This window comes from Bubalus kerabau, chromosome 5, assembly GCF_029407905.1.
Source record: "Bubalus kerabau isolate K-KA32 ecotype Philippines breed swamp buffalo chromosome 5, PCC_UOA_SB_1v2, whole genome shotgun sequence".
In the NCBI taxonomy this organism is placed as follows: Eukaryota; Metazoa; Chordata; class Mammalia; order Artiodactyla; family Bovidae; genus Bubalus; species Bubalus kerabau.
The window spans coordinates 119,852,256-119,879,411 of NC_073628.1; the positions used below are offsets into that span (position 1 = coordinate 119,852,256).

Here is a 27,156-nt window from a genome sequence, read left to right on the forward strand (position 1 = left end):
TGCCAGCCTCTGCATTGCCAAGCAGCGAGGATAGATTTGTATCCAGTGGTTAGCAAGAGGATTGAGAGGCCCATTCTGAACCTTTGGGATTTCAGATGTCTTATTCCTCCACCCAATGAGAGAGGGCCAGAGTTGTGTGGAGGAAAAGTGGTGAAATCATGGGGTGTTAGCTCTCTAGCTCATGCTTGTTTGTATCCCAGCCTCCAGGGGCAGGCAGAGGTCTCCTCCTGCTTCCCTGCCTACCCCCCGCCCCCCAACCCTTGTCTAACCAGCCTCGTTCACATTGGTACCTTCAACTCCAGGGTGAGGCAGCCAGCATTAAATCCCGTTGTTGTTTAGTCACTCAGTCATGTCTGACTATTTTGCAACCCCATGGACTGTATAGCCTGCCAGGCTCCTCTGTCCATGGGATTTCCCATGCAAGAGTGCTGAAGTGGGTTGCCATTTCTTTCTTCAGGAGATCTTCTCAACTTGTGGGATCAGACCCATGTCTCCTACATTGCAGGCAGACTCTTTACCGCTTGATTCACCATACCTGTCATCAAAGTTGGCAGTTTCCCATGTAGTGCTCTGAGAGGGGCAGTGATGCAGGGTCCACTGAGCACCCCTTTACCCCTAGGAAACTAAGTGATAGTGTTAGTCGCTCAGTCGTGTCTGACTCTTTGCGGCCCTGTGGACTGTAGCCCGCCAGGCTTCTCTGTCCATGGGATTTCCCAGGCAAGAGTACTGGAGTGGGTTGCCACCTGCTCTTCCAGGGCATCTTCCGAATCAGGGATTGAACCCAGGTCTCCCTCACTGCAGGCAGGTTCTTTACCATCTGAGCCACCAGGGAAGCACAGGAAACTACGAAAAGACCACCCCAATTTGATCCAAGATGTCTAAAGTCTTTTATTCTGCAAAGGCTTACCTTGTAAACATCCTGGGGCAGGCGGGGCGGGGGGTGGGTAGTAACACCCTGATTTAAACGTCTGTTGAGATATGTGTATGCAACTAGATTTTTCCTAATGAGAACAGATCTGCCAGGCAGGAGAACAGGGAATGTGGTTGGGAAACAATCCAGGAATTGGGAAAAGTTTCCAGGGTGGGAGGCTAGAGGCTCAAGGTAAACTTCCTCCAATCGCATAGTCTTTCACAGTAGAGACCCTCGGTCCTGCTCCATGTGCTGAGTGCTTATGCTTTTGGAGTCCTAGGTAGTGATTTTTTTTTTTTTTTTTGCTTCTTCAGTCTGTGTCCTATTAATTTGTAATTGATGATCTTAGGTCTAATAAGGCTCAGGTGAATTTAGTTTAAGGCTATTTTACTGTTTCATGCATCCTTTATTTTTTATTGGAGGATAATCGCTTTACAATGTTGTGTTCGTTTCTGCTGTACAACAGTATGAATCAGCTATATGTGTACATATAACACCTCCCTCTGGAGCCTCCCTACCACCCCCACCCCCACCATCCCACCCCTCTCTAGGTCATCACAGAGCCCCGACCTGAGCTCCCTGTGTTAGACTGCAGCGTCCCACGAGCTATTTCACACGTGGTAGCGTTTATCCGTCAGTGCTGCTCTTTCAGTTTGTCCCACTCCCTCCTTGCCCCACTCTGTCCACACGTCCGTCTGCATCTTTATTCCATTACTCAACAATAAAAAGGAGCGAAACTGAGTCACTTGTAGTGAGGTGGATGAACCTAGAGCTTGTCATACAGAGTGAAGTCAGAAAGAGAGAAGCAAATATCATATATTAATGCATATACATGAAATCTAGAAATAATGGTACTGATAAACCTATTTGCAGGGCAGGAATAGAGATGCAAGCATAGAGAACAGATATACGTACTTAATTTTAGGTAGGAGAAAGCAATGGCACCCCACTCCAGTACTCTTGCCTAGAAAATCCCACGGATGGAGGAGCCCAGTAGGCTGCAGTCCATGGGGTCGCTAAGAGTCGGACACGACTGAGCAACTTCACTTTCACTTTTCACTTTCCTGCATTGGAGAAGGAAATGGCAACCCACTCCAGTGTTCTTGCCTGGAGAATCCCAGGGACAGGGGAGCCTGGTGGGCTGCCGTCTATGGGGTCGCACAGAGTCGGACACGACTAAAGCGACTTAGCAGCAGCAGCAGCAAAAGTTGAAAGCTACTTCTAACTTTCTGAGAATTCTGAGGACTTCTTGAGAGTTCTGAGGACTTCATCAGTATTTCTGACACCAGAATGGCTTATTCTACTCCCCAAATCCTGGCTTGCCTTTATGTCCTTTCCTTCCAGGCTTCTGATAATTACTGGCCCAGTAATTAAGAAATGCATAGATGGGGTTTAGGAAATAGTTGGATTAATGCTTGAGTTGATCAGAGGGATTTGAGGGTGCCTAAATTGAGAGGGGGACCCCTGAATGTAGCCCCGCTTTGCTTTTTCTGGCCTTTGTCCAACTTTGTGCTTGACTAAAGAGCCTGTGGTTTGTCAAAGTGACAACGTGGGGCCTCTGGACTCAGTAAAGCCTCTAGGGACAAGCTGCAAGAGGGAAGACCTTCATTTCACTCATTTATTACGCTTGCTGTTCTCTCCCTGTGAGTTTTCTAAGGGTTAGCCCTCTTCTTCCTAAATTAAATGTCTATTTTGACTCTATAAGGAAGGTCATATACAGCAGCACCAAACTACTGATTATTTTATTTCCCCCACCTGTGAACAGATGGGTTTCCCAACGGCATCTCCTTCAGCCTGGAAGAAGAAGAGGAACTGGAGGGCGGCGGGTCTGCGGAGTTCACGTGCTTCTCAGAAGATCTCGTGGCTGAGCAGCTGACCTACATGGACGCAGTACGTCTTCTCTTTGTGCCTTTGACGTGCTTCTGCTTAAAACGTGGGCAGTGACGGGACTGACTGGTGGCCCCTGGGAGGGCAGTAGGGTCATGTGAGTTAAGTCTTTTCAAATCCCCAAGAGAGGCTGTGCCAGTAAATGCAGAGGGAAGATGTGATTTGAATCCATCATCTGAATAATTTAGGCCTCAGCTCTTCTTACAATTCTGGGTGAAGGTGCTTTTCAATCAGCGCTCCACACCCAGAGTGAAAGAAGAATTCTAATCCTAGGGAAACAAAATCTATCCTGTTCCATGGGTGTTTCTCTCCCTTTAGACTCATACATATTTCAAGATCTGAACTGTTTATTTGGAGGATTGTAAAGGGGTCAAAGTATAAGTTAGGACAAAATAAAGTCACTGAATCCACATGCGACTCGATCTGGCAGCTCATTTCCACATGTGCTTCCTGGTCTTTTGAAGTCTGAGTATTTTTGTTAGCTGTACATATTTGGTTTCATTAGTCACATTTCATAGCTCAGTGTTAGCTGGTTAAAGAAAAGAGGGCCATTATCAAGGATCACAGTGGTTTCAGCTCTTCCACACTTACCACTTTGGAGGAAGCAGCATAGAAAGCTGCTGTGAGTTTCCATCTATTTAGCATGCAAATAGACTCTCAGAAGTAAATCAGATGGTCTTTATAAAGCCAATCCTGGCACATTTGCTTTTACACAAACCCTCTCACATCTTGTATTGAATTGTTGTACAAATGAGAATCAGATCAGTTCAACAAATTTGTTGTTTCAAAAACCAGTAGTGTAAGAGAACTACGGAAAACTTCATTGGCTATGACTTTTAGGCAAAGACCTGGAAAAGAAAACAGTGAAAGTAAAAGTTGCTCAGTCGTGTCGGACTCTCTGCAGCCCCGTGGACTATGAATTCTCCAGGCCAGAATACTGGACTGGGTAGCCTTTCCCTTCTCCAGGGGATCTTCCCAACCCAGGGATCGAATCCAGGTCTCCCGCATTGCAGGTGGATTCTTTACCAGCTGAGCCACAAGGAAAGCCCAAGAATACTGGAGTGGATAGCCTTCTCCAGTGGATCTTCCCAACCCAAAGACCTGGAAACCAGGCTTCAGATCCCTCTTTCCTCCTTTTCCTGTGTGACACTGAATAGTTTTTCCTTTTGTTTGTTTCTCTCTGTCTTCGCTTTAAACAATGGGAAATAGTGAACTTGATGAGTGTCACTCCTGTGAGTCATTTTTCAGGTGACCATTCATATTCATTATACACAGTTCATGATTGTGAGCGTCCAGAATGTACCATGGATATGATTTTGAAGTCAAAGTAATCTTAACCACTTCTTGGTCAGAAGTAGATTTTCACCTGGATTTTCTTCCAAGACAGAAAAGTCCAAATGTTTTTGGTCATTTAAATTTTTTGTTGGTCATCGTGTTCCATGTATTCAGTTGAACAGATTTAGAAAGAACATGTGGGCTTTTCTGATCCGTTAATATATTAATTATTTACTTTTGTCTGTTGAAATGGACACCGTGAGGCAGATCAAGTAGAAATGGGCAATTTGTCCATTCACAAAGTACCAAGTTACAGAAGATGACATGCTTTGCCCGATGAAATGTGTGTATTGTCCTTAAAGTCAATTCCTCTCTTGTTCCAGCAACTCTTTAAGAAAGTGGTGCCTCACCACTGCCTGGGCTGCATTTGGTCTCGAAGGGATAAGAAGGAGAACAAACACTTGGCTCCTACGATCCGTGCCACCATCTCTCAGTTTAACACCCTCACCAAATGTGTGGTCAGCACCATTCTGGGGGGCAAAGAACTCAAGACTCAGCAGAGAGCCAAGATCATTGAGAAGTGGATTAACATTGCTCACGTAATTGTCTTTTTTAAAATATCCTTTGGGCTTAGCAGATATGGGAGGCCATGCCATCATGCTGATGTTCCCACCTGGTTGAAAGGCAGTCAGAAAACCGTATGTGAGGGCCCATTGGGTTTTTGTTGTTCTTATCGTGGTCCTTCCGAAGTAAGGGAAAAAGTTGCCTTTCTTAACATGGGGGTTTATTTTTCCTCTTTAAAAAAATGGGTCCCTTGCTCACTTCCTACTGCTTATGGGCCCCCATACTGCTGCTGCTTCAGGATGAAACAGAATGTCTGCTTTTTCACAGACTGTTGGTTCTGCCCTGTGTTCAGTACATATAAACTGATGATCTCAGTGTCAGATAGACTGCTCTTCAATGCAGAAAGATTACCCCACCCCCTTCTAGGACCTGGACGCATTCTATCTTCTGCAAGCTTGAAGAGCCAGTACCTTCTCAGGATCTCACATCCCTTTTCTAAGGGACTGAAATATACAGATTCCATATTAATCAAGGGCTTTTCCGAGAGCCTTGCATCTGAAGTTGGAGGGACAGAGTCTATTCCTGTGGCTGAATTGCATTCTGCTGGGTGTCAGTCCAGTGTGCTGGATCAGCTGCATCCATGTCACATGACCTTGACCTTCATTTATTAGCATCTTATTTCCTGATTGAGAAAAGGTGAACAGTAGTCTAGTCAGTCAGTCACCACGTATTTCATGAGCCCATAAATGCTTCTGACCTGCAGTTTTATGTACGTTGAGGACATAGATAGGCTAAACACAGTTAATTTGGTCCTACAGGAGCCTATAGTCAAACAAGGAAGCTAAGAGATACTGGAGTCATCTCAGCCTAGAAGTTGGGGAGGGAAAAATCCGTCCTGGCTGGGGTGATCCAGGCAGGTTTTCACGGACAGGATGATATTTGAATTTAGCTTTGAATAACTGATAGTATTTGGGGTATTTGAAGATTGGGGAAGATTTATTTATTTATTTTTGTCTAGGCAGAAGAAATTACATCAGTAAGAGCTATGTAATTAACAACAATTTTGACAAATAATTTTTATGCAAATATCCTCTGTTCTGGGCTATATGGGGTCAACTCTAACCAAAACACATTTTGTTTTCTACCCCATTATTTATTTTTCTCATTGAGCCCCTAAACCAAAACACATTTTGTTTTCTACCCCATTATTTATTTTTCTCATTGAGCCCCTATCTGTGGGCATAAGACTTAAACTTTTACATTCTCTCTCTGTCTCTTTTGTTTCACATTCCCTTTTGTGGTCTTTGATTAAACAGCAGAGCCATAATTGTGCCAAAGAGTTTCTTTTATTTTGAGTCTGTAGGTGGTCTGGTACTACAGACTTTTTAGTATATGGGAAAATGCTATATGGAAGAAACAAATGTTTTACACAACTTAGTCTTCTCTTATTCTGAATTGAGCTTATTTATCAGCAAGTAAGAGCTACAAAGGAAGTCCTGATAGAGTATGATAGAATATGAAATTTCTGTCTTCTTAGACTGATAGGAAAAAATATTTTTTTGGCCACAAATGCCAAAAGAAAATGTATTCAATTTAATGTATTCAACTGCTTCTAAAATCTGTGGCAAGCATATAGCATCTGTATACATGGCAGGGTGGCTCAAACAGTGACCTTGGTCCAAATTAAATATCAATTGTGCATTTATGTGATGGTAAGAAGTACAAGTTGTATAATTTCAGGTATATTCCAAATGCCGTAGCACGTGCTTAAAAGCCAGCGGTCTTTAACTCTTTGTGATGCACGAAACTGTGTCCCTTGAAATTGTGTAGGTGACTTAATAAAATAATAAGACTCACAGGTGTTTTCCAATAAAAATTTATTTTACTTTTCCTGAATTAATCATAGCCATTTTCTATTGAGAGGATGTTTGAAAAATGATAATTTTACATGCAGAAAATATTTCTGACCTAATATGACTGTTTTGTTGGAGTGGCCTTACTGCTACGTTTTTGCATCAGATCTCCTCAAATATCACTCCTTTTTTAGCAATGGGGCCAGATGCCTCTTGTATTCCTTTAAACCCTTAGCTTAAGCCTCTTTCTGAATAATGTGTTCCATATGTTTATTACAATTTGCATGAAATAGCTGGGCCCGAGTTCTTTTATTTATTTCAAGTTTCCTGATTTTTAGAACATAACTTTTGGATTCTGAACCTTTGTTGAACCATGCTCTCATGGGCTTGGTTTCCAGACTCTAATTCAGCGCTCTTGCTCTCTCTCTTTTACTCACTCTCTTTTTAAATAAAAAGAAAGCATTGAGGCATTTCAAAAGAGTGGGCATGACTTTTGTAAAGAGCTTTGGCATTTACTTTTAAGAAAATCTTGGGGGGATGGGTTGTTGGTTTGGCATAGTAATTTTTTTTTAGTTCTTATCTTTTTTTTTTTTTTTTTAAAGCTTTTTATTTTGTACTGGGGTATACCCAGTTAACAATATTGTGATAGTTTCAGGCGGACAGCAAAGGGACTCAGCCACACATATACATGTATCCATTCTCCCCCAAACGCCCCTCCTATCCAGGCTTGGCACAGTAATTTTAAGCAGCCAGATGTGGGTGTGCTAAGTTAAAGAATGCCATTTTCCCTTCACAGTCAGGACTAGCGTGACTTCGTGAAATGTTCTTTTAAGCAGTATGCATTTATGCCCAGCCACTCGGGGACCTCTTGCCTCAGATGTTCTGCATGAAGCCAAGCCCATGGTCACACGGCATACTCAGTCGTTGACAGTGGAAGTTTTACACTCCCACATGCCTGCGGATGAAGCACCTCCTTGGATACAAGGCACATTCGCCCCCCGCCGCCAGGGCTTCCTCCTTCCCCATCCTGGCTGTGAAGGGGACCCTCTCTCCCCCTGACTGTTTTGCTCTGCCTGCCATTCATTCAGCAGGATTTTGACTCCAAGGTCGCTGCCTGCTGATGCTACAGCCTCTGAATGGTAGCTTAAGTTTCAGGCTCTGGGAGGCTTTCTCCTTCTCCAGAAAATGACATCCAGAATGTTTCCTGTTCGCTTTCTATTTTATTTTAAAACGCTGCCAAAATGAATTTTCTTTTAAAAGCCCAAGTTATTTTGGAAACATTGTAAGTACCAAGGTGTTTCTGAATGTTTATGATTGAGGCACAAGCCAATTGGAGCTCAAATGAATGTGTATAAAAATATTCCCTCTTGGCTAAGGACATAAGAGCCAAAGTTCAACTTGTGGTGAGTTTTTACTGCCAAGTCGTGTACCCCTTTCCAGACAAGGTTTGGTCATGAGATGTGTGATAGCATCTGACCTTGAAGTGGCTGCGACCTGGTTCGCTTTGTGGGTCTAAAGGTTACGGTCATCTTTCATGTGTATTTTCAGGGCATCTGTATGCTTTCAGCAGAAGAAAGTTTGCTTTCTCTAGCACAGCTCTGTAGGCTGACTGCCATTCGTGTTTTTACTGGGAAAGCTGGAAACTATAAAACTGTAACAACAACGCAAAAAAATATATTAAAGGGAGAAAAACAAGCATTCTGTGCCAAAATCTATAAAGTGTTTCAGTGACTGGGGTGGGAGTATAAGGAGCCACTTTTTGATGTTCAGTATTTGTACAGCTGCCTATTTAGTGGTAAGAATTCATAGCAGCTGTGATACTTCTGAAACAGGAAACCACCAACTCACTGTATTATTGATATTTAAATGCCTTGTATGTTTTAATCACTCTCTGTACAGGAATGTAGAATCCTGAAGAATTTCTCCTCCTTGAGGGCCATCGTTTCGGCGCTGCAGTCCAATTCCATCTATCGTTTAAAAAAGACTTGGGCTGCGGTCCCAAAGTAAGTTCCCAAGTGTCTGCTCTACTTTCTTTGGCTGGGCTGATTAGCTGCTGCATCAGTGGTGTGGGTCCCTCTACCTTCAAAGTGTATATTATATAACAAGAGAAACATCGTTGAAAGCCTCTGTGTGTTCCAGGCAGGGTGTGTTTTACACATCATCATTAATGAGTTTTGAGGCAGGGCTGCTGCAGAAATTAACCTCACTCTCGAAGGGTGCCAAAGCCAAGATGGTCGGCTTTGGGGGTGATTTTAAGGATGTGCGTGTCATCTCGGCTTGGAAGGATCAGGTCGCTGAGAAGTGAAGTTACAGCAACTCGCCTTTACTTCCCGTTATTTGTTCAGTCACATTCCTTCAAAGCCCTAAGCCGTTCCAAGCTGTGAGGGATAATGTGTGCACAGAGGACATTAGTTCTTGCTGTTCAGCATGAATCCATTTAGTTAGTTTTGCTTCCACCTATGACAAGCTATCTTAGTGTTGTTAAAACCCCCCCCAAGTATTCCTTCCTAGGAACCTGACTGAAAATGATTAACCTCCCACGTTCTGTATTGGATTTTTCTTCATATTTCTTGCTGTAACCTTTGGAAGGGTGAACAATTGAACGTCCTTATCGTTTCACCGTCGCTCTTGTCCCTTGTCCAGAGCTTCACTGGACTCTGCCTTTCACAAAGGTGGGAAGGGGAGTAAGGATGCAGTTCTGGTCCCCCGTGAATACAGATTGAGAGGCTGGGGAATGTGTCATGACTACAGACTAGGCCAGTTACTTTCTCCTTCCATTTGTACTAATCGCAAAGTCATTCCATAACAGGCAAAAATGCCTAAACTGTTTATAAACTGCAAAAATGCCTGTACTGTACGCAGCATAGTCTGCACTGTATGCGGCGGAGTCAGTTCCAGTCGGGAGAGGGGCCAGCTGGCTCCCAGGGAGACCTGCCTTGTGGGCTGAGTAGGTTCTGTCCTTAGAGCAGAAGGTCTCAGTTCTCAGTTTCATCAGCTCACTCAGAGTTGATCAAGCCTTAAGTGTTAGTCGATCAGTCATGTCTGACTCTGTGTGACCCCATGGACTGTAGCCCACCAGGCTCTTCTGTCCTTGGGATTTCCCAGGCAAGAATACTGGAGTGGGAAGCCATTCCCTTCTCTAGGGGTCTTCCTGACCCAGGGGTTGAACCCAGGCCTCCTGCATTGAAGGCAGATTCTTAACCATCTGAGCCACCAGGGAAGCCCTAAGCCTTAAGGGATTGACCCTACCCCAACTCTCCAGAGACCCAGATTGGTAAACCAGAGTTTCATAGATTTATGCTGAAAAAGGAGTGCCAGAGTATTCAAGCTACTGATAAGTTCACATTCTCCATCAGAGGAAAGGCGGCTTAGGGGAAGTCACATTATTTGTTACATAACTCTTAGAAGTGGGTTATCTTAAAGCCTGGTGTTACAGAGCTACAGACACCCTGCCACTTGGTCACCAGCACTCACATGCTCTGTTATCTATCAGGAGAAAAAGTGGAGATGGGACTTTTCAAAGTCCAGTGCAATTTTCTTGATTACCACTCTTCTCTTGGGTTCTTCTCCCCTTCATTAGTTTGGATGATCAAAGCGACACTGTGTGCGATAGATTAGTTGATTGGAATCCTCTGCACAAGAGTCTTATGAAAGATATGGACCATATGAAATCAATAGATGGTAGGCCCAGGTGAAATATGATGGGGAAATCAGACGCATACAGCGTCCCCATCCTCAGCACCCCAACCTCCCCCTTCCCCTCATCACTGCTCCCCACTTGTGGTATCAGAAACAAAGGGATGGTCTGGGGCTAAAATGCAGCCTTGTCCCACTTGTAGCCTTCTCTTTTAGGCAGTGAAAGGTAATCTATCTTTCCTTGGTGGTTGATAAGTAGAATACTGTGGAAGTCACTTAGCCAGCCAAAGGTTTCTTCCACAGCACATTTGAGGCTAAAACACAAGATAAAAAATTACTGGACTCATTTCTTAATCTCCTTGGTTATCATCAGAAAAGGCCCATCCTTCCAGCTGGTTTCTGTATTTAAGAAATACCGCAGAACAAACCTCCAAGCCCCATTGTGTACAGTATGGGCATCTGGTTTGTTTCTTCATTGGTTGGTGGGTTCATGTTTTAGCGGGAATGCTGCAGAAGTATCACAGTTCCTGAGAGAAGTCACTTTCGTATCAGCTTTATATAGTTTCTATCGCGAAATTAAAGGAACAGGGTTAAGGTGTTTTATTTGGTTATTACTTTTCCAGTAGCCCTTTATGTTAATAGCTTTCAGTGGACAGAGAAGACATCTATTAACTTCTCTTTATTTCACCCCACGTGTAATTAAGTTCTTAATGATTTTTTCCAAAATATTAATAGCTTTAATGGTTTTCTTTATTCTAAGAGTAGTATTACACTCATTGTAAAACACATAAATTCTTTTTTTCTTAAATTGGAGGATAATTGCTTTACAATGTTGTGTTGGTTTCTGCTGTAGAGTAACATGAATCAATCATATATATATATATATATCCCCTCCTTCTTGAGCCTCCCTGTCCCTTCCTACCCCTCTAGGTCATCACAGAGCACCAGGAGGGGCTCCCTGTGTGATACAGCAGCTTTCTGCTAGTTCTGTTTTATACATGGTAGTGTATATATGTCAGTGCTACATTCTCAATTTGTTCTACCCTCTCCTTACCCAGCTGTGTCCACTCGTCTGTTCACATAAATTCTTAATAATGGCTTTCTCAACCCTCTCCAGTACTCTTGCCTGGAAAATCCCATGGGCGGAGGAGCCTGGTAGGCTGCAGTCCATGGGGTCGCGAAGAGTCAGACACGACTGAGCGACTTCACTTTCACTTTTCACTTTCATGCATTGGAGAAGGAAATGGCAACCCACTCCAGTGTTCTTGCCTGGAGAATCCCAGGGATGGGGGTAACCCTAGTGGGCTGCCATCTATGGGGTCACACAGAGTCGGACACGACTGAAGTGACTTAGCAGCAGCAGCAGCATGATAATGAAAGTGTTGAGTGTATAATGACATTGCCTCTGTTAATTCTTTAGAATTATTGCCTCCAGAATCATCTACTCAGGAAGCCTGGAGGGGTGGAGAGAAAAGCTTGAGGCCTGTGGAGACATGCTATATTAGGGAGGGGCTGGGAAGGAGTAGGTGCTTTACATGTGTGATCGTGCAAGGGGGCTGTCAGCCTTTCACTGTGCAGATAAGAAAACTGAAGCTCAGAAAGTTGAGCAGCTTGTCTAACATCACTTAGGGCGTGAGTGGCAGAGTTGGGATCAGAACCCAGCCCCTCTGACTCCAGAGCCCCTCCTGACTGCACTGTCCACTCTGACTCTGAGAGAAAGAGCACTGGCCTGTGAGTAAGGAAATCGGGGTTCTATGCTGCAGCTCTCAGCAGTTAGCAGCAGAAGCTTGGGCAAATCCCTGACCCTGACAGCTTCATCTCTCAAATGAGGAGACTGGCCAAGATGAGTTCTCTAGTCCTGTGGGGCTGTGGGCATGTTGCTAAGAGGACTTTTTTTAAACTTGCTGAAGAGAACTTGTCCCAATTATGCAATGTAGTGCCCCCTGTGTAGCCAGAGGTCCTCAGGAAAGACGATCCAAAGGTGTTGAGCTTTTTCTAATCTTCATTTGTTAATTTTTTCTCCATCCCTTTTCTAGGGACCGAATGCTGATGTTTGAAGAGCTTTCAGATATCTTCTCAGACCATAATAACCATCTGACCAGCCGGGAGCTACTGATGAAGGTGAGGATGTGGGGTTGCACTGTGCTCTGGACTTTGCTCAAAGGAAGAAGAGAAGTTTGAGGGCTCTTTGGCTGCCTGCGGTCCCTTGAGAGAGCCTAAAGGGACTGAAACGCAGGACTTTGGGCTTTTATGCCAAATCAAAGAAGCCTGAGGCTGAGAAAATTCAAAGTCCTGTTCCTTGGCTTCACTGGGATGCAACCAGATTGTGAAACTTGGCGTTGCTGCCTGCCTGTAGACCCTGAACAAGCCGCCCTGCAAACACCGAGTATTGGCAATTAGGTAGAGGGGAGAGAGGGCCTGGAATATCCTTCTCAGCAAAACATCTTCTAAAAGGGCAGGGGCCAAGCCTGCAATTCCACATCCTTTATTTGCACTAAGTTGCGCAACCTGTCCGTCAGCAGTATTTATTGAACACCAGATGAGTGCTGGCTGCTGAACAGCAGGCTAGGTAAAGCTGTAGCTCAGCTCATTTTCTTTCTCTAGATATTTGATGAGTGCCTAATATTTGTAAAGCATTTGACTGGCCTCTGGGAGTATGAAGAAGACTAACACAGACTGTTTTCAGGAACTTACCTTCTAGTGGGTAGATGTAGACACTAAATAAGAAGGAGTAGTCAAAGAAAGGTACGAACGATAGGTTGTGAGCAGTCATGAGAGGGGAGCAGAGAGTATTTTCACAGCCTTTCTGTAGAGTCCATCCTCCTCATTTTGCAGCTAGTCAAGACTCAGAGAGGTAAGGATACCCCTGGAGGGTATCCTCCACACACCTGGAGGTAGTGGAGCTAGAATGTGAATCCAGCCTGGTGAGACCCTAAAGCTGCTGCTTTCATCACTTAGGCATAAAACTGTTTCTTTGGACCACTTGGGAGTAGGAGGCAGGGGAGGTCAGGTGAAACTTCAGAGAGAAGGGAAGGGGTCTTTCATTTAATATTGATTGGGCATTCACCATGTGCCCAAAGCAATCTCTGATCTTAAGGAGATTACAGTCTCATGGGAGAGGGTGGTAAAGTGGGCAGTTATTAAAAAAACAAAACAGTACATTACCCTTTTGCCCTGAACTGGGCAATTAGAGGATCCTTATATAGTACTATATTTAGTCTACTGATCTCATAGAATTGTTTTGAAGATTGACTGAAATCACGTATTTGAAAGCACTGCAGCTGTCCGTCATTTGTAGCATTTGGCAAGCTATCTACATGTGAAACCAAAGAATGCATGACAAATGAAAAGTGTAAGCTATAGATGTAAGCTTCGCATAGACACTTGGAGTAGGAATGAGAGTCTAGTGGGGGTAGGTTTATTTAGAAAAGGCCTCAGTGATAACTGTCAGGTTAGTTGTTCCTATAAAGGCATCTGTTATGATCTTCCGGTCTGTTCTTCTCCTAAGTCCTACTCTTCCTCCATGTCTCCATGAAGACTACATTTCTACTCAACACACTCAGGTCTGATTAGGCCCCTTCCCGTGTGCTCCGGAAGCCCGTCATTCCTCTTGTCCTAGCTCTCACCATGTGCCTCGTTAAACTTGTCTGTGAATGTCACCTGTCTCCCTGCTGGCCTGTACGCCTCTTGCAGGCAGGGGCTTTTCCGCTGTTACCTCTCTAATGCCTAACACACTGGGCATGTCACGAGTGTTCAGAAACGATGTTGGACTGCACACATTGACGGGCCTTCTTATTCACATGAGTTTAACCACTTGCCCATGGTTAGCCCTGCTTGGCATAGACAGTGTGTGCAGGGCAGGGTGGCTTGTGTCTCTGGGTTTGGCCCACCTGATGAACTGCACACTAAACCATGCCTGGCTTGCTGAGGTCATGCTCCTCCCTGCTTCACATCCCCCTGGATTTGCAGACTTTAAATGGAAACTCATCTGGCTGGAAGGAGATGGCTTAGTCGTCTCCCTGTCAGTAATACAAAGCTAGACTTAGTGGAGCCACACAGTCAAATCCCAATAGCTCTGAGTCATCTTTCCAAAGTAGATATATTGAATACTGTGCAGCTCATTGCCCAGTGGCCCTCTTCTGGCTGAAACTGTAGAAGCAGAGCTACATCTAGACATTAAAGGTCCCATAAACCTTTCTGAAATGTAGAAGTTTACCTCGGTGCTCTAAGTTAAATTTCTTGTACATGGCTGGAATCCCAAAGAAATGAAAAACTTGGCTATGAATTCATGTGGTCTGTGCATTATCATTAATGATAGTGGGATGTTTTGGGCAGGTCATATGTCTATGTGGGTCCCTTTCCAGTCATCTTTGTTTATTATTCTTCATATGATGCATATCATTCTGGATGTTAATTCTCAGCACAGTTGTAATAAAATGAAATCAAGGTACTTAGGTTTTCAGAAGAACCATGCCTGGTCTCTGTTTTTAATATGCTGGACTTAAACTGATTTGTGGGAGGGTAATCTTAGTCTTGAATGACCTTTCTTCTGCTTCTGGGTAGATGTAAGGTGCTACTTCTATAATACTATGGCTGAAACAACATCATAATTAGCAAAAATCGATAGTTTTCCTTTTAATTGTTGGAGACAAATGTTTTTATTTTACTCAGAGATTGTTTTAAACCTGTTACTCTTAACGATTTCTGAATCTTGGATCATTCCAAGCAGCTTATCTATGGAGTCCACACGTTTCAGTATGACAGGAAAGCAGAACACTACCAAATCTTCTTCGTTCCTGGGACTCTTACTAAGAACTCTCCTGGGTTGAATTGCTTGAAACAAATGCTAGGCCCAGGCAGGCATTTGGCTCTGGTAAAGATGTCTGTTTAATGACTGAGGTCAGAGTTGGGGTAGAAGACTATAGGGCTGGGAAGGCCTATTTCACATAATTACTATTAACTGATGAACTGTCATTTAACCAGCAGTGGAAGTGACAAATAGATTTAAGGGACTAGATCTGATAGACAGAGTACCTGATGAACTATGGACAGAGGTTCATGACATTGTAGAGGAGACAGGGATCAAGACCATCCCCAAGGAAAAAAAATGCAAAAAAGCAAAATGGCTGTCTGGGGAGGCCCTACAAATAGCTGTGAAAAGAAGAGAAGTGAAAAGCAAAAGAGAAAAGGAAAGATATACCCATTTGAATGCAGGGTTCCAAAGAATAGCAAGGAGAGATAAAAAAGCCTTCCTCAGTGATCAGTGCAAAGAAATAGAGGAAAATAATAGAATGAGAAAGACTAGAGATCTCTTCAAGATGATTAGAGATACCAAGGGAGCATTTCATGCAAAGATGGGCTTGATAAAGGACAGAAATGGTATGGAACTAACAGAAGCAGAAGATATTAAGAAGAGGTGGCAAGAATACACAAGAACTGTACAAAAAAGATCTTCATGACCCAGATAATCATGATGTGTGATCACTCATCTAGAGCCAGACATCCTGCAATGTAAAGTCAAGTGGGCCTTAGGAAGCATCATTATGAACAAAGTTAGTGGATGTGATGGAATTCCAGTGGAGCTATTTCAAATCCTGAAAGATGATGCTGTGAAAGTGCTGCACTCAATATGCCAGCAAATTGGGAGCACTCAGCAGTGGCCACAAGACTGGAAAAGGTCAGTTTTCATTCCAATCCCAAAGAAAGGCAATGCCAAAGAATGCTCAAACTACTGCACAATTGCACTCATTTCAGACACTAGTAAAGTAATTCTCAAAATTTTCCAAGCCAGGCTTCAGCAATATGTGAACCATGAACTTCCAGATGTTCAAACTGGTTTTAGAAAAGGCAGAGGAACCAGAGATCAAATTGCTAACATCCACTGGATCATCAGAAAAGCAAGAGACATCTATTTCTGCTTTATTGACTATGCCAAAGCCTTTGACTGTGTGGATCACAATAAACTGTGGAAAATTCTGAAAGAGATGGGAATACCAGACCACCTGACCTGCCTCTTGAGAAATCTGTATGCAGGTCAGGAAGCAACAGTTAGAACTGGACATGGAACAACAGACTGGTTCCAAATAGGAAAAGGAGTACGTCGAGGCTGTATATTGTCACCCTGCTTATTTAACTTATATGCAGAGTACATCATGAGAAACTCTGGGCTGGATGAAGCACAAGCCGAAATCAAGATTGCTGGGAGAAATATCAATAACCTCAGATATGCAGCTGACACCACCCTTATGGCAGAAAGTGAAGAAGAACTAAAGAGCCTCTTGATGAAAGTGAAAGAGGAGAGTGAAAAAGTTGGCTTAAAGCTCAACATTCAGAAAACTAAGATCATGGCATCTGGTCCAATCACTTCATGGCAAATAAATGGGGACACAGTGCAAACAGTGGCTGACTTTATTTTGGGGGGGCTCCAAAATCACTGCAGATGGTGATTGCAGCCATGAAATGAAAAGATGCTTACTCCTTGGAAGGAAAGTTATGACCAACCTAGACAGCATATTAAAAAGCAGAGATGTTACTTTGCCATCAAAGGTCCATCTAGTCAAGGCTACAGTTTTTCTAGTAGTCATGTATGGATGTGAGAGTTGGACTATAAAGAAAGCTGGGTGCCAAATAATTGGTGCTTTTGAACTGTGGTGTTGGAGAAGACTCTTGAGAGTCCCTTGGACTGTAAGGAGATCCAACCAGTCCATTCTGAAGGAGATCAGTCCTAAGTGTTCATTGGTAGGACTGATATTGAAGCTGAAACTCCAATACTTTGGCCACCTGATGCGAAGAGCTGACTCATTTTAAAAGACCCTGATGCTGGGAAAGATTGCGTGTAGGAGGAGAAGATGGAGAAGGAAATGGAACCCACTCCAGTGTTCTTGCCTGGAGAATCCCAGGGACGGGGGAGCCTGGTGGGCTGCCATCTATGGGGTCGCACAGAGTCAGACACAACTGAAGCGACTTAGCAACAGCAGCAGCAGCAGGTGGAGAAGATGATGACAGAGGATGAGATGGTTGGATGGCATCACTGACTCAATGGATTTGAGTTTGGGTAAACTCTAGGAGTTGGTGATGGACAGAAAGGCCTGGCATGCTGCAGTCATGGAGTTGCAAAGAGTCAGACACGACTGAGCTACTGAACTGAATTGATGGAGAGGGGTCCACTGCTTATGTAGCACCCAATAGAAGAGGCCCCTTGAGGCCCAAGAACAGGATGGATGAGAGCAGCTGTCTTCTGCCAAAGATGGTGATAGGCAGTGAGACTCATCTGCCAAAGATGGTGATAGGCAGTGAGAGAAATTTGCGCTAGAGAGAGAAAGACAGAGAGGGGATGAAACAAGAGGAGAATGGAAGGTTGACAGAGGGCAAGATTTGGAATTCTTCCAAGCGTGGTGATAATGGAGATCATGGGACAGGATGGTACATCCAGATACCTGAGTAGAGCAAAAAATAAGATGACTTTGTCAGAAAGAAAAAGCGTCATCAAGAGAGTAGAAGCAGGAGTAGGAAAAGGAGGCAGAGGAGAGATCCAGAGAAATGCAGTCACAGTGCCCGTGAAGAGTCTCGTGAAGTTTCAAGGGATTGGTGTCGTGAGCCTTGCAGGACAAAGGGTTAGGGCTGAGGCAGAACACTGACATGGTGGGATGTGACACATAGTGGATTTCTGTTGACACCTCATCTGGAATAGCTGGCATTACTCATCAGTCTTTTTAGTTACCTAGCCAGGAGTGGAGCCTCACTCTCCTGAAGTCGTGCGATCAGCAAATCTTCCAGCTCCCGGTCCCAGATCTTTCTCCTCCCCACAAGGAGGTCATCCTCAGTGCTCTTTTAAGCTCCTTCCTAGTTATGTGATTCTCAGCAGCCTCTTAGCTTTTCAGAAATCCTTCTCAAGAATTTTAGTGCACCTGCAGTACTGTCCATACATTATACGTCTGTCAGTGATTAAGCAACTGGAAGGGAACCAGGAGGGCCTATTCCCCAAAGAGATGGATATTTGCATTCAAAAGTCAGGAAGAATTGATTTCTCACTCCAAGCAGATTCTCAAGAATTTGAGAGGACTCACAATCACCAAGCAGAGGAAGTGGCACATTTTAGGACACTTTCATTCATCCCCCAGCAAAAACTATAAACAGGAGATCGTTAAACAATACCTCTTCTTATTGTCATTTGTAATAGGGAGACTGACAGTCGCTAAGGAGTCACTATGGGTTCTGTCCCTAGGGATGTACCTGGACCCGCGTAAAGGCTGGTGAATGATATAGGGTACTGATGCCTCTCTGTTACCGGAAAGGCCAGGTCACTGGAAAAGGTCCCCTTGTAGTCGGACAGTAGCGGAAGGTCGCGTGCTCTGGTTATATGATAAACCCAGGGAAAGCTGACTGACTGAGGGAGACCAGTGTGGAGTCTGGCGCTCCTGAATTGTGAAATCTGCCTCCCATTCATGCAGTTCCTGGAAAATGAGAACTTAACAAGACCCCAAAACCCACAAAACCCAAAGCACTTTATGTTCAGTCAGCAAACTGGAGATTAGTCATTATGTGGAAGAGTTTGTTGTTACAACAGATGGGAGGAAAGAAAGGGTCGCCATCTGTCCCCAGGCGCTGGGAGGAAGGAATTGATTTTGTAGGAGTTCCAAACCTAAGAGGCAACTTGGAAGGAAAGGTTGAGGGAAAGAAGGGGGAAAAACATGTATGAGGATCTGGCTTTCATAGATCAGCACGGGACTTCCTCAGAGAACTTCCAGTACCAAAGTTTCATTTAGCTAAGAAATACCACAGAAATAGTCTTTTTTCTTCCACAGGGTGCTGGCGCATGCCTTTCAGACCAACTTCAAGAAATCACAAAAAGTACAGAGGAAGAGATGTTTGTTTCCAGACATGTGATTACTTGCAGTGAAATTCGGGATGTGTAAAAATTGTCTCCATTTCTGGGAATTCCCTGCCTTATATTCATGATTGATTTTATAAAATCGATTGGGGGCTCTTCTTGCAAACTAGGGGGAAACAGGATAAGACAAGGCCACCAGGCCCTCTCAAGAACAGATGGCTTGCCACGGGTCAGCCAGGTGTTTGCGTGAGGCGGTCCAGCGCCTGCTGGAGGCCTCTTCATTTCACACGGTGTCCACATAGTTGTGTGGAGGCTCTGCCCCAGAAGCTAGGCGCCCCTTTCCAGCATCTTCCTTCATCTCTCTCCTCTGTTGTGTGTGTCTGTTTCTTAGGAAGGAACCTCAAAATTTGCAAACCTGGACAGCAGCGTGAAAGAGAACCAGAAGCGGACCCAGAGGCGGCTTCAGCTCCAGAAGGACATGGTATGGAAAGCCTTGGGTCTCCCTGAGGGCCAGCCAGGGAGCCACCCCATGTGGGTGGCAGGGCTCCTGCTTGGCACCAGAACCTTCCATCTGCGGGGTGCCCCTGCTCCCAAAAAAGTTCTCGTGCTCTTTACCTCATCTGTTCTCAGCAGCCCTGGGAGGTATCAAGGCAAGCTCTTCTCACTCCCACTTGACCCAGCAGGAAATAGTTTGGACCAAGAGTCCCAGATCGCGTTTGTTTTCTGGAAATTTTTTTTTTTTTTCTGAAAGTGAGGGCAAGTCTGTGGCAGGTAGGCTTCCGTCCCTTATACTGTCTTATTTTATCCACTTCTGTACTTATCCACTTATCCACTTCTGTACTTAGGAGCTTGAGACCTGAGACCTCCTGCAATGCCTACTGTAATCAGCTTTTTTTTTTTCCTTTTGGCCATGCTACACAGCACACGGGATCTTAGTTCCCTGATCAGGGATCGAACTCGTGGCCCCTGGTTTGGAAGCACAGAGTCTTAACCACTGGACCCCAGGGAAGTCTCAACTGTTTTCAAAGTCCCAACTTTGAACACACAGTAGCTCCAGGACCTGGTTGTTGGGGAAAGAGAGTGTCAGCTCCCAGAACTTGGTCCTTGTACTCAGAGATCTTTTCATTTGTTCCAAACCCCCTAGTCATATTCTGGATCTCCTCACTGACACCACGTACTAACCAGATCTTTCTAGTTTTTCAGTATTCAAAGGAGCATCGTACCTCCTTCCTTAAGACTAAAAGATAACTATTGACATCACTGGCTTTATTTTTAAAACTCGCCTAACTTTGAGCATAGAAGGGGAAAACCAGAGAGACCAGATTGGAGACTGACAAACTCTAAATATTTTTCATCCCCGCTTGAAGAAGACTTTTCTCCTTCTTTGAAAGCCTGATCATAAATCAGAAATGTTGTTTTTGAGCGATGGGCCTCTTCTGTAACATAAAGCCTGTAGAATATTCACAGCACTTCAAACAGTTTTGGTGGTTCAAAGACAAGTTAAAAATAGCTGTTAAGAGAGAGATTATTTTGGTTCAGGATGAGACCTTGTACACATAATAGGGAAGGACAAACTGCAGCTGACAGTGAGCTCTTGAAGGACAAAACCTGCCTCGGTGTGAGCCTCGCGAAGCAGCCCTGACCGAGGAAACAGCCGGCCACACGCACATCAGGCCGCCTGGTTTCACCCTGGCGGAGGCTTTGTGTTCTTGGTAGAATTTCCGTAAGTGCCTTAATGGACTTGAGGACAAGGTGCATCCATGGAAGCCCCCTTTTATTTTCTCTTCAAAATAGTGCCTTGGTGGCCTTGTGGAGGATAGGAATGATTTCCAAGGAGATTTGGTGAAGTTAATCTAGTACGTATATACCTGGAGAAGGGAATGGCTACTCACTCCAGTATTCTTGCCTGGAGAATTCCATGGACAGAGGAGCCTGATGGGCTACAGTCCATGGGGTCGCAAAGAGTCGGACACAGCTGAGTGACTAACACTTTCACAATTTCATATACCTGCAGTGGAATTGCTTCTACCTTTATTTTCGAGGAAATTTTTTTTTTTTTTTTCAGTTGGAGGATAATTGTTTCCAGCTATGCGCACACATACCTCTCCTCCCTCTCGAGCCTCCCTCCCACCCCACATCCCACCCCTCTAGAGCTTCCCAGCTGGGCTCCCTGTGCTCCACAGCAGCCTCCCAGCAGCCATCTGTTCTGCACATGGCACCGTATGTATGTCAATGCTGCTCTCTCAGTCTGTCCCACCCTCTTCTTCCCTGCTGTGTCCACAGCTCCGTTCTCTATATCTGAGTCTCTCTTCCTACCCTGCAAATAGGTTCATCAGTACCATTGCCTAGATTTCATACGTATGTGTTAATATATGATACTTGTTTTTCTCCTGACTTACTTTACTCGTATGACAGACTCTGGGTTCATCCACATCACCACAAATTTAAATAAACTTTTAATTTTAGAATTTAGAAGTTCCAGATAATACATAGAGTTTCTCCGCACCCCTCACCCTTCCACTACCACCCCAGTTAACATCTGTAACCGTGGCACCCCTGGCAATACTAGGATGTCGACATGGGCATCCTGCTGCTCACTGAAAGCCAGACCTGACTTGGATTTCACCAGTTTCCCACCGGCATCACCCTTCTGTTCCAGGATCTAATCCAGGGTGCCCCATGGCATTTAGTTGCCACCCTGGTCCCCTCTGCTCTGTGGCAGTTTCTGAGTCTTTCTCTTTAGGAAGACTGTTCTAGTGTCCCGAGAATGTCCTACAGCCAGGGGTGTGTTGTTTTCCTAGTGATTAGACTGAGGTTAAGGGTCTGGAGAGGAGTATCACAGATGTGAAGTGTCTTCTCATCCTATCAAGGAATAAATGGCATCAGTGTGACATTGATGTCACTGGTGATTTTAGCCTTCATCACCTGGGTAAGGTAGAGTTTGGCAAGTTTTCTAGTTTAAAGGTACTGTTTTCCCCTTTCCCTCCTGTTTTCTTCAGAACCGAGTCACCAAGCCACTTTATAGTGATGCCGCAGCCTCCTGTGGGCACACTCCTGCAGTGGGCTGCAGCCACCCCTCTGCCTGGTGAGGCCGTCCTTCCCAGGGCTGTTCTGAACCACCAGGGGTGTCCGCACATGGTGAGAGAGAACAGAGGTCCCTCTGACCTTGTGTCGGCAATGTGCGAACCTCAATCCACCTGAAGCATCTCCTGTCTTCGAGGCTTGGTTTTCATGACTTCGAAAGTTACCTTGGTGATGGAGTTCCCAGTCAATTCATAAAGGAATTTAAAATTTTTCATTCATAGAGGTTAGCACTAGTGGCCTTAAGAGAGGCCTTAAATGGTTCTTAATTACTCTCCAAATGCTGTCAAGGCTCACCTGGCCATTCAGAGATTGCTGCCTCCATCTGCAAATGGGCACCCTGCAGACTGCAGCAGACACAGAGCCGGACCAGACTTTCAGTAACGCAGAGATGGTTTTGTTGTGCTTGCTCTTCAGGGTGTGATGCAGGGGACTGTGCCCTACCTGGGCACCTTCCTGACTGACCTCACCATGCTAGACACCGCCCTCCAGGACTACATCGAGGTGAGTTCCGGGCTGGTGGTGCAGGTGGATCTGTAGCCTTCCCATTGGTTGCCCAAGAGAGAAATACACTTTTGTTCACATCAAGTGGGGCTTCCCAGCTGGTGCAGAGGGTAAAGAATCCGCCTGCAATGCAGGAGATGTGGGTTCGATCCCTGGGTCAGGAAGATGCCCTGGAGAAGGGAATGGCAACCCAATCCAATATTCTTGCTGGGAAAACCCCATGACAGAGGAGCCTGGCAGGCTATGGTCCATGTGGTAGCAAAGAGTCAGACATGACTGAGTGACTGAGTGCATGCACACACACACACACACACACACACACCCCAACTGAGGGCTCTTCATGAACATGGCATTGTGCTAGATGCCATGAGTTATACAGAGATGAGTGACTCCAGCAGTTCCTCACAATCTCATGGAAGGTGTATTTCAAAGCAGACAGTGATGGATGGAAATAGTAAGAACTCAAACAGAAATGAAGTGGGAGAAGAGGGGAAGCCTCGATTGATTCCTTAGGCACAGAGGTCATGGCATGGCATTATGAAGGAGTGGGCTGGAGCATTTTCAGTGTTTTATCAAAAGGGAAGTCACTTCTATGTAACATCATTATCAAAGTTTCAATTCTCCAGCCCTGCCAGCTTCTAGTCTCAGTGGGCTGAATTTAACTTTTCAATCATTGGTCATTCCGATGATTTTAAAAGTTAAAAGTCAAATCCTGCCCAGTGTTAAGTAGGACTTTGGCAGGTGGAGCTGAGGGAATAATATGCCCCCACGTTCTACCTGCTGGGATAGGAAGTCAGTCAAATTCATGGGTTTTCAGATATCCTTTTTTGATTCATATTATTACCTTCCCTCTCTCTCTTTTTCTCAAAATGGGAAATGAAGTGAAGCCTAGAAAAACCAGCCGCTTGTTAGTAACAGTAATAGAATATTACATGGAGAAGAGATTTGATATTTGAAATGAAACTTAAGGATTTCTCGTGTATTTCTTTATCTCACGTTCCTGTTTATCATGTGCAGTCAGCCGGCGTTTTACTCCATCATAGTTAGGAGTAGCAGTTATCTTGCAAATTCCTACCTCCAAGTTCATTATAAATGTTGTGGACATGCTTACCCAGAGAGCAGTGCTCTGTATCTATTCACATCCTCTGCCTCAGGAAACACGATCAGGGTTGGGGAATTTCGGGGGAGTGACCAATGCTTTAAAAGTTAAATTCAGCCTATGAGACTAGGAGCTGGAGGACTGGAGAATTGAAACTTAACTTTGGTGATGAGGTTATATAGAAGTGACTTCCCTTTTGATAACACATTGACACTTTGGTTTCCAGTATGAGTCAATGACCATCTGTTTTTGTTGCTTTCGGTCAAGAAAAAAAAAAAAAATGTGTGCTGGAACATTTACCCAAGCTTTTGTCTTTACTGGCTCTGCGAGTATATTTGGATTCTGTGTTGTAAGTCCTTTGTCATTACTGTTTCAGTTCGTTTCAGGCATTGTAAGAGAAGGCTGTCCGCCTATATCTTATCCTATGATAAAGAAATATTTTTCTTCAAGCAAATGATGCTTCTCTTCTTCCGAAGTAGCCATAATTACTGTCATGAATAATTGTGACTTTATTGTCTCTTTGATCTATTTTAACAAAAACCTAGAACAAAGAGGGCTATGTTTCAAAATAGCTTGGTTTGTCATTCTTTTCAAAAAAATTTCTTTCAGGGTGGACTGATCAACTTTGAGAAGAGGAGAAGGGTAAGTAGGACTGTGGTTTTCCATTTTACTTCATTTGGGCTTAAAAAAAAAAGAGAAGTGGAGACTTAAGTTTTTTGCTGAGGCAGAAAAAAAATAACACATATTGAAAATGTATCATATAGCATTGTACTTGGCATGCTGTTATGCGTTATTGCCCCAGAGCCCTCGTGAGGCAGGTTTTATCATTCTCAGTTCAAGGGTGAAGAAACCAGGACTCCGATGAAGTAACTTGACCAGAGTTACCTCGTGGCAGAGCCAGGGTTCACATCCTGTCCTGTTTCTCCTGAGCCCACATTTCTTCCTTTACCCCCTCATCATCATCACCTTTACAATCAGCCTCAGCAATAACAGGTTTATCCCATTAAGAAGAAAGTGTTTCATAAGAGTATATGATATAGAAGGGTTACTAAAGATGGTTAACTCTGGTAGGCCTATTAGAGAGAGGAAAGGAAATGGTCTTCATTGTTACATGTGGATAATTATTCTTTTCCTTTCCTATCAGCATAGGAAGGGGCGTTCAACATCAATTTGAATTTTTCTGTGGAAAGTAGAATAGTTCTGTACAGAGAGAGAAAACAGAGCTTTGAAAATTTGCTATGGTTTTAGTGTTAAAATGGTATATTTAAACAATCCCAAGGAAAATAATAATATTACTCAATGGAACTCTCGTTGTTCTTTAGTTAGTTATTCATTCATTCTTTCATCCCACAAGCGTTTCTTGCAGACCTAACACTGGATGGGAAAGTGGGATAGGTTTAGGGATTGCATCAGGAAAAGCCCAGAGCTCCCTGCCCTCATGAAGTTACAGTAAAGGAGGTAGGTAGGCAAACAGGCAGTTATCATGCAACCTGATAAGGGCTTATGAGCAAAAGTAGTGGGTATTAAAGGAGCATATAGGAGGGGCATTTGTCCCCAACTTGTGGGGTCAGAGAAACTTCCAGGAGTAAATGACATTGCAGTTAAAACTGAAGTTTCAGGAGCTAAGCAGGCTGAACTCATAAGTAACAAGAGACAAACACCGCCTGAGACAAATGTAAGTCTTCTGTCCCTGGTAGCATATGATGATGAATGCGTCTTGCGGATGCTGAGGCCAAGGTGGGAGGTCACTGCATGGCAAGTCCACACCTACGGAATCTGCCAGTTATTGAACTGCCTCTGTCTTGTAACCATCAAAACCAATTCAATTACTGCCTCCACGGTTACCCATCTTTGTCCTTTCTCTTCAGAATAACCCTAGAGGGGAATCTCTTTCATTTTAAGACTAGCATGTTAAACTTTTGAAAACTTTGAGTATAAAACCTAAAGCTAAAGCTTATACTCATTGCTGACTTTAACAAAAGTCTTTATTGAAGCATCTAAAGAAGGATAAATAATTTTGAACATAACTGTACACTTGCTTCTCTTATGAGCTTTAAAAGACTGAGTTAAATGATTTACTAGAGTAGTAAAACCCCAAGAATTCAGGAAATCTAAACATTCAAGTTTATGCGGCTCTGGATTATTTAGATATTCAGCCCTACCAAAACTTACTTATCGAGGGCATAAGGGTTGAAGAAGATAGGAATGGAGAACTTGAGAACTTCCTCACTCAGAGTAATTTTTTTCTTTTATATTTTAGAAAGTAGAATTTAAAAATACATTTTAGAAGGATTCATCCTTAAAAAAAAGTTTTCTGTCCTAAGAATGGAAATGGAAAAGAGAAATAGGAAGTCACTATGACTTCAGGTCATACCTAGTATGGGTTGTCTTGGGAACTTGTTTTATTCGTGTAAAAGGCTTTTTCAGAAAGAAAGGGTACAAAGCATAGACAAAAGCCAGTGAGTCAGAATTCAAATGTGTGAGTTATTCAGCTGTTTTATTTCTAAGGCAGGCAGTTCTTTATAAGCTTCCTCAATGATTTTGTCCATTGTTTATCCACCGCCGTATGTTTTCATGTAGAGAAGATGTATATTTCGTTGGCTTTTTAGTTCACTCTTTGGTGCTCTGAGGGATTCCCTGGTGGCTTAGATGGTAAACAGTCTGCATGCAATGTGGGAGACCTGGGTTTGATCATTGGGTCGAGAAGATCCCCTGGAGAAGGAAATGGCAACCCACTCCAGTATTCTTGCCTGGAAAATCTCATGGACGGAGAAGAATGGTGGGCAGTCCATAGGATCACAAAGAGTCGGACACGACTGAGCGACTTCACTTTTACTTTCTGCTTCAGGAATTTGAAGTGATTGCCCAGATCAAGCTCTTACAGTCTGCCTGCAACAGCTACTGCATGAGCCCAGATCCAAAGTTCATCCAGTGGTTCCAGAGGCAGCAGCTCCTGACCGAGGAGGAGAGGTGGGCAGACTCATCGTCCTTCGGGTGGAGCTGCAGTGTTGGTCAGAGGAATACCGCATCTGGTCACTCACCTGGCCTTTTATTCAACAGCTCTTTAGCAAGCAGCAACTAGGCTTTCAAAGGATAATGGTGTAGCAGAAAAAACTGAACTGCCAGCATCAGAAAATGTGCTTTCAGATTCTTGTGCTGTACCATTCATTTATCTTTGTCACCTTGAACAAGTCACTTATTCTTCTGATCTTCAGGATGCTCTTCTGTAAGATGTCTGTTTGAGAGGATTAAATGTAATCTTCTTGGAGACAGCATCATTGCCATCACTATTGGTCACTATTGGTAATTGGTACTAGCTTTGAGGGAGTGTTCAAGGGGGCAGGAGAAACAGACTCATGAAGAGTTGAAATAACAACAGTGGGTAATCAAAGTGCCGCAGGACCCACAGGCGGGAATAGTTCACTTGGCCAAGGATGGGGGAAATGGGGAAGAGCTCATAAAGGCATTAACATCTGGGCTAGGCTGTGGAGGAAAGAACAGATTTCGCCAGGAGAAC

The 27,156-nt window shown here is 44.1% G+C and overlaps 1 protein-coding gene across 5 annotated transcripts in view; it reads left to right on the forward strand.

Moving 5' to 3' along the window:
- RGL1 (ral guanine nucleotide dissociation stimulator like 1) overlaps positions 1–27,156 on the forward strand; it is a 132,490-nt gene that overhangs the window by 83,178 nt on the left and 22,156 nt on the right. For all 5 annotated transcript variants that reach the window (XM_055582910.1, XM_055582911.1, XM_055582912.1 and 2 more), the window contains 8 exons: positions 2,676–2,800; positions 4,456–4,671; positions 8,389–8,492; positions 12,162–12,246; positions 19,347–19,436; positions 22,454–22,540; positions 24,249–24,281; positions 26,488–26,609. In XM_055582910.1, the coding sequence (XP_055438885.1) occupies positions 2,676–2,800; positions 4,456–4,671; positions 8,389–8,492; positions 12,162–12,246; positions 19,347–19,436; positions 22,454–22,540; positions 24,249–24,281; positions 26,488–26,609 (862 nt within the window). The remainder of the gene's footprint in view (positions 1–2,675; positions 2,801–4,455; positions 4,672–8,388; positions 8,493–12,161; positions 12,247–19,346; positions 19,437–22,453; positions 22,541–24,248; positions 24,282–26,487; positions 26,610–27,156) is intronic.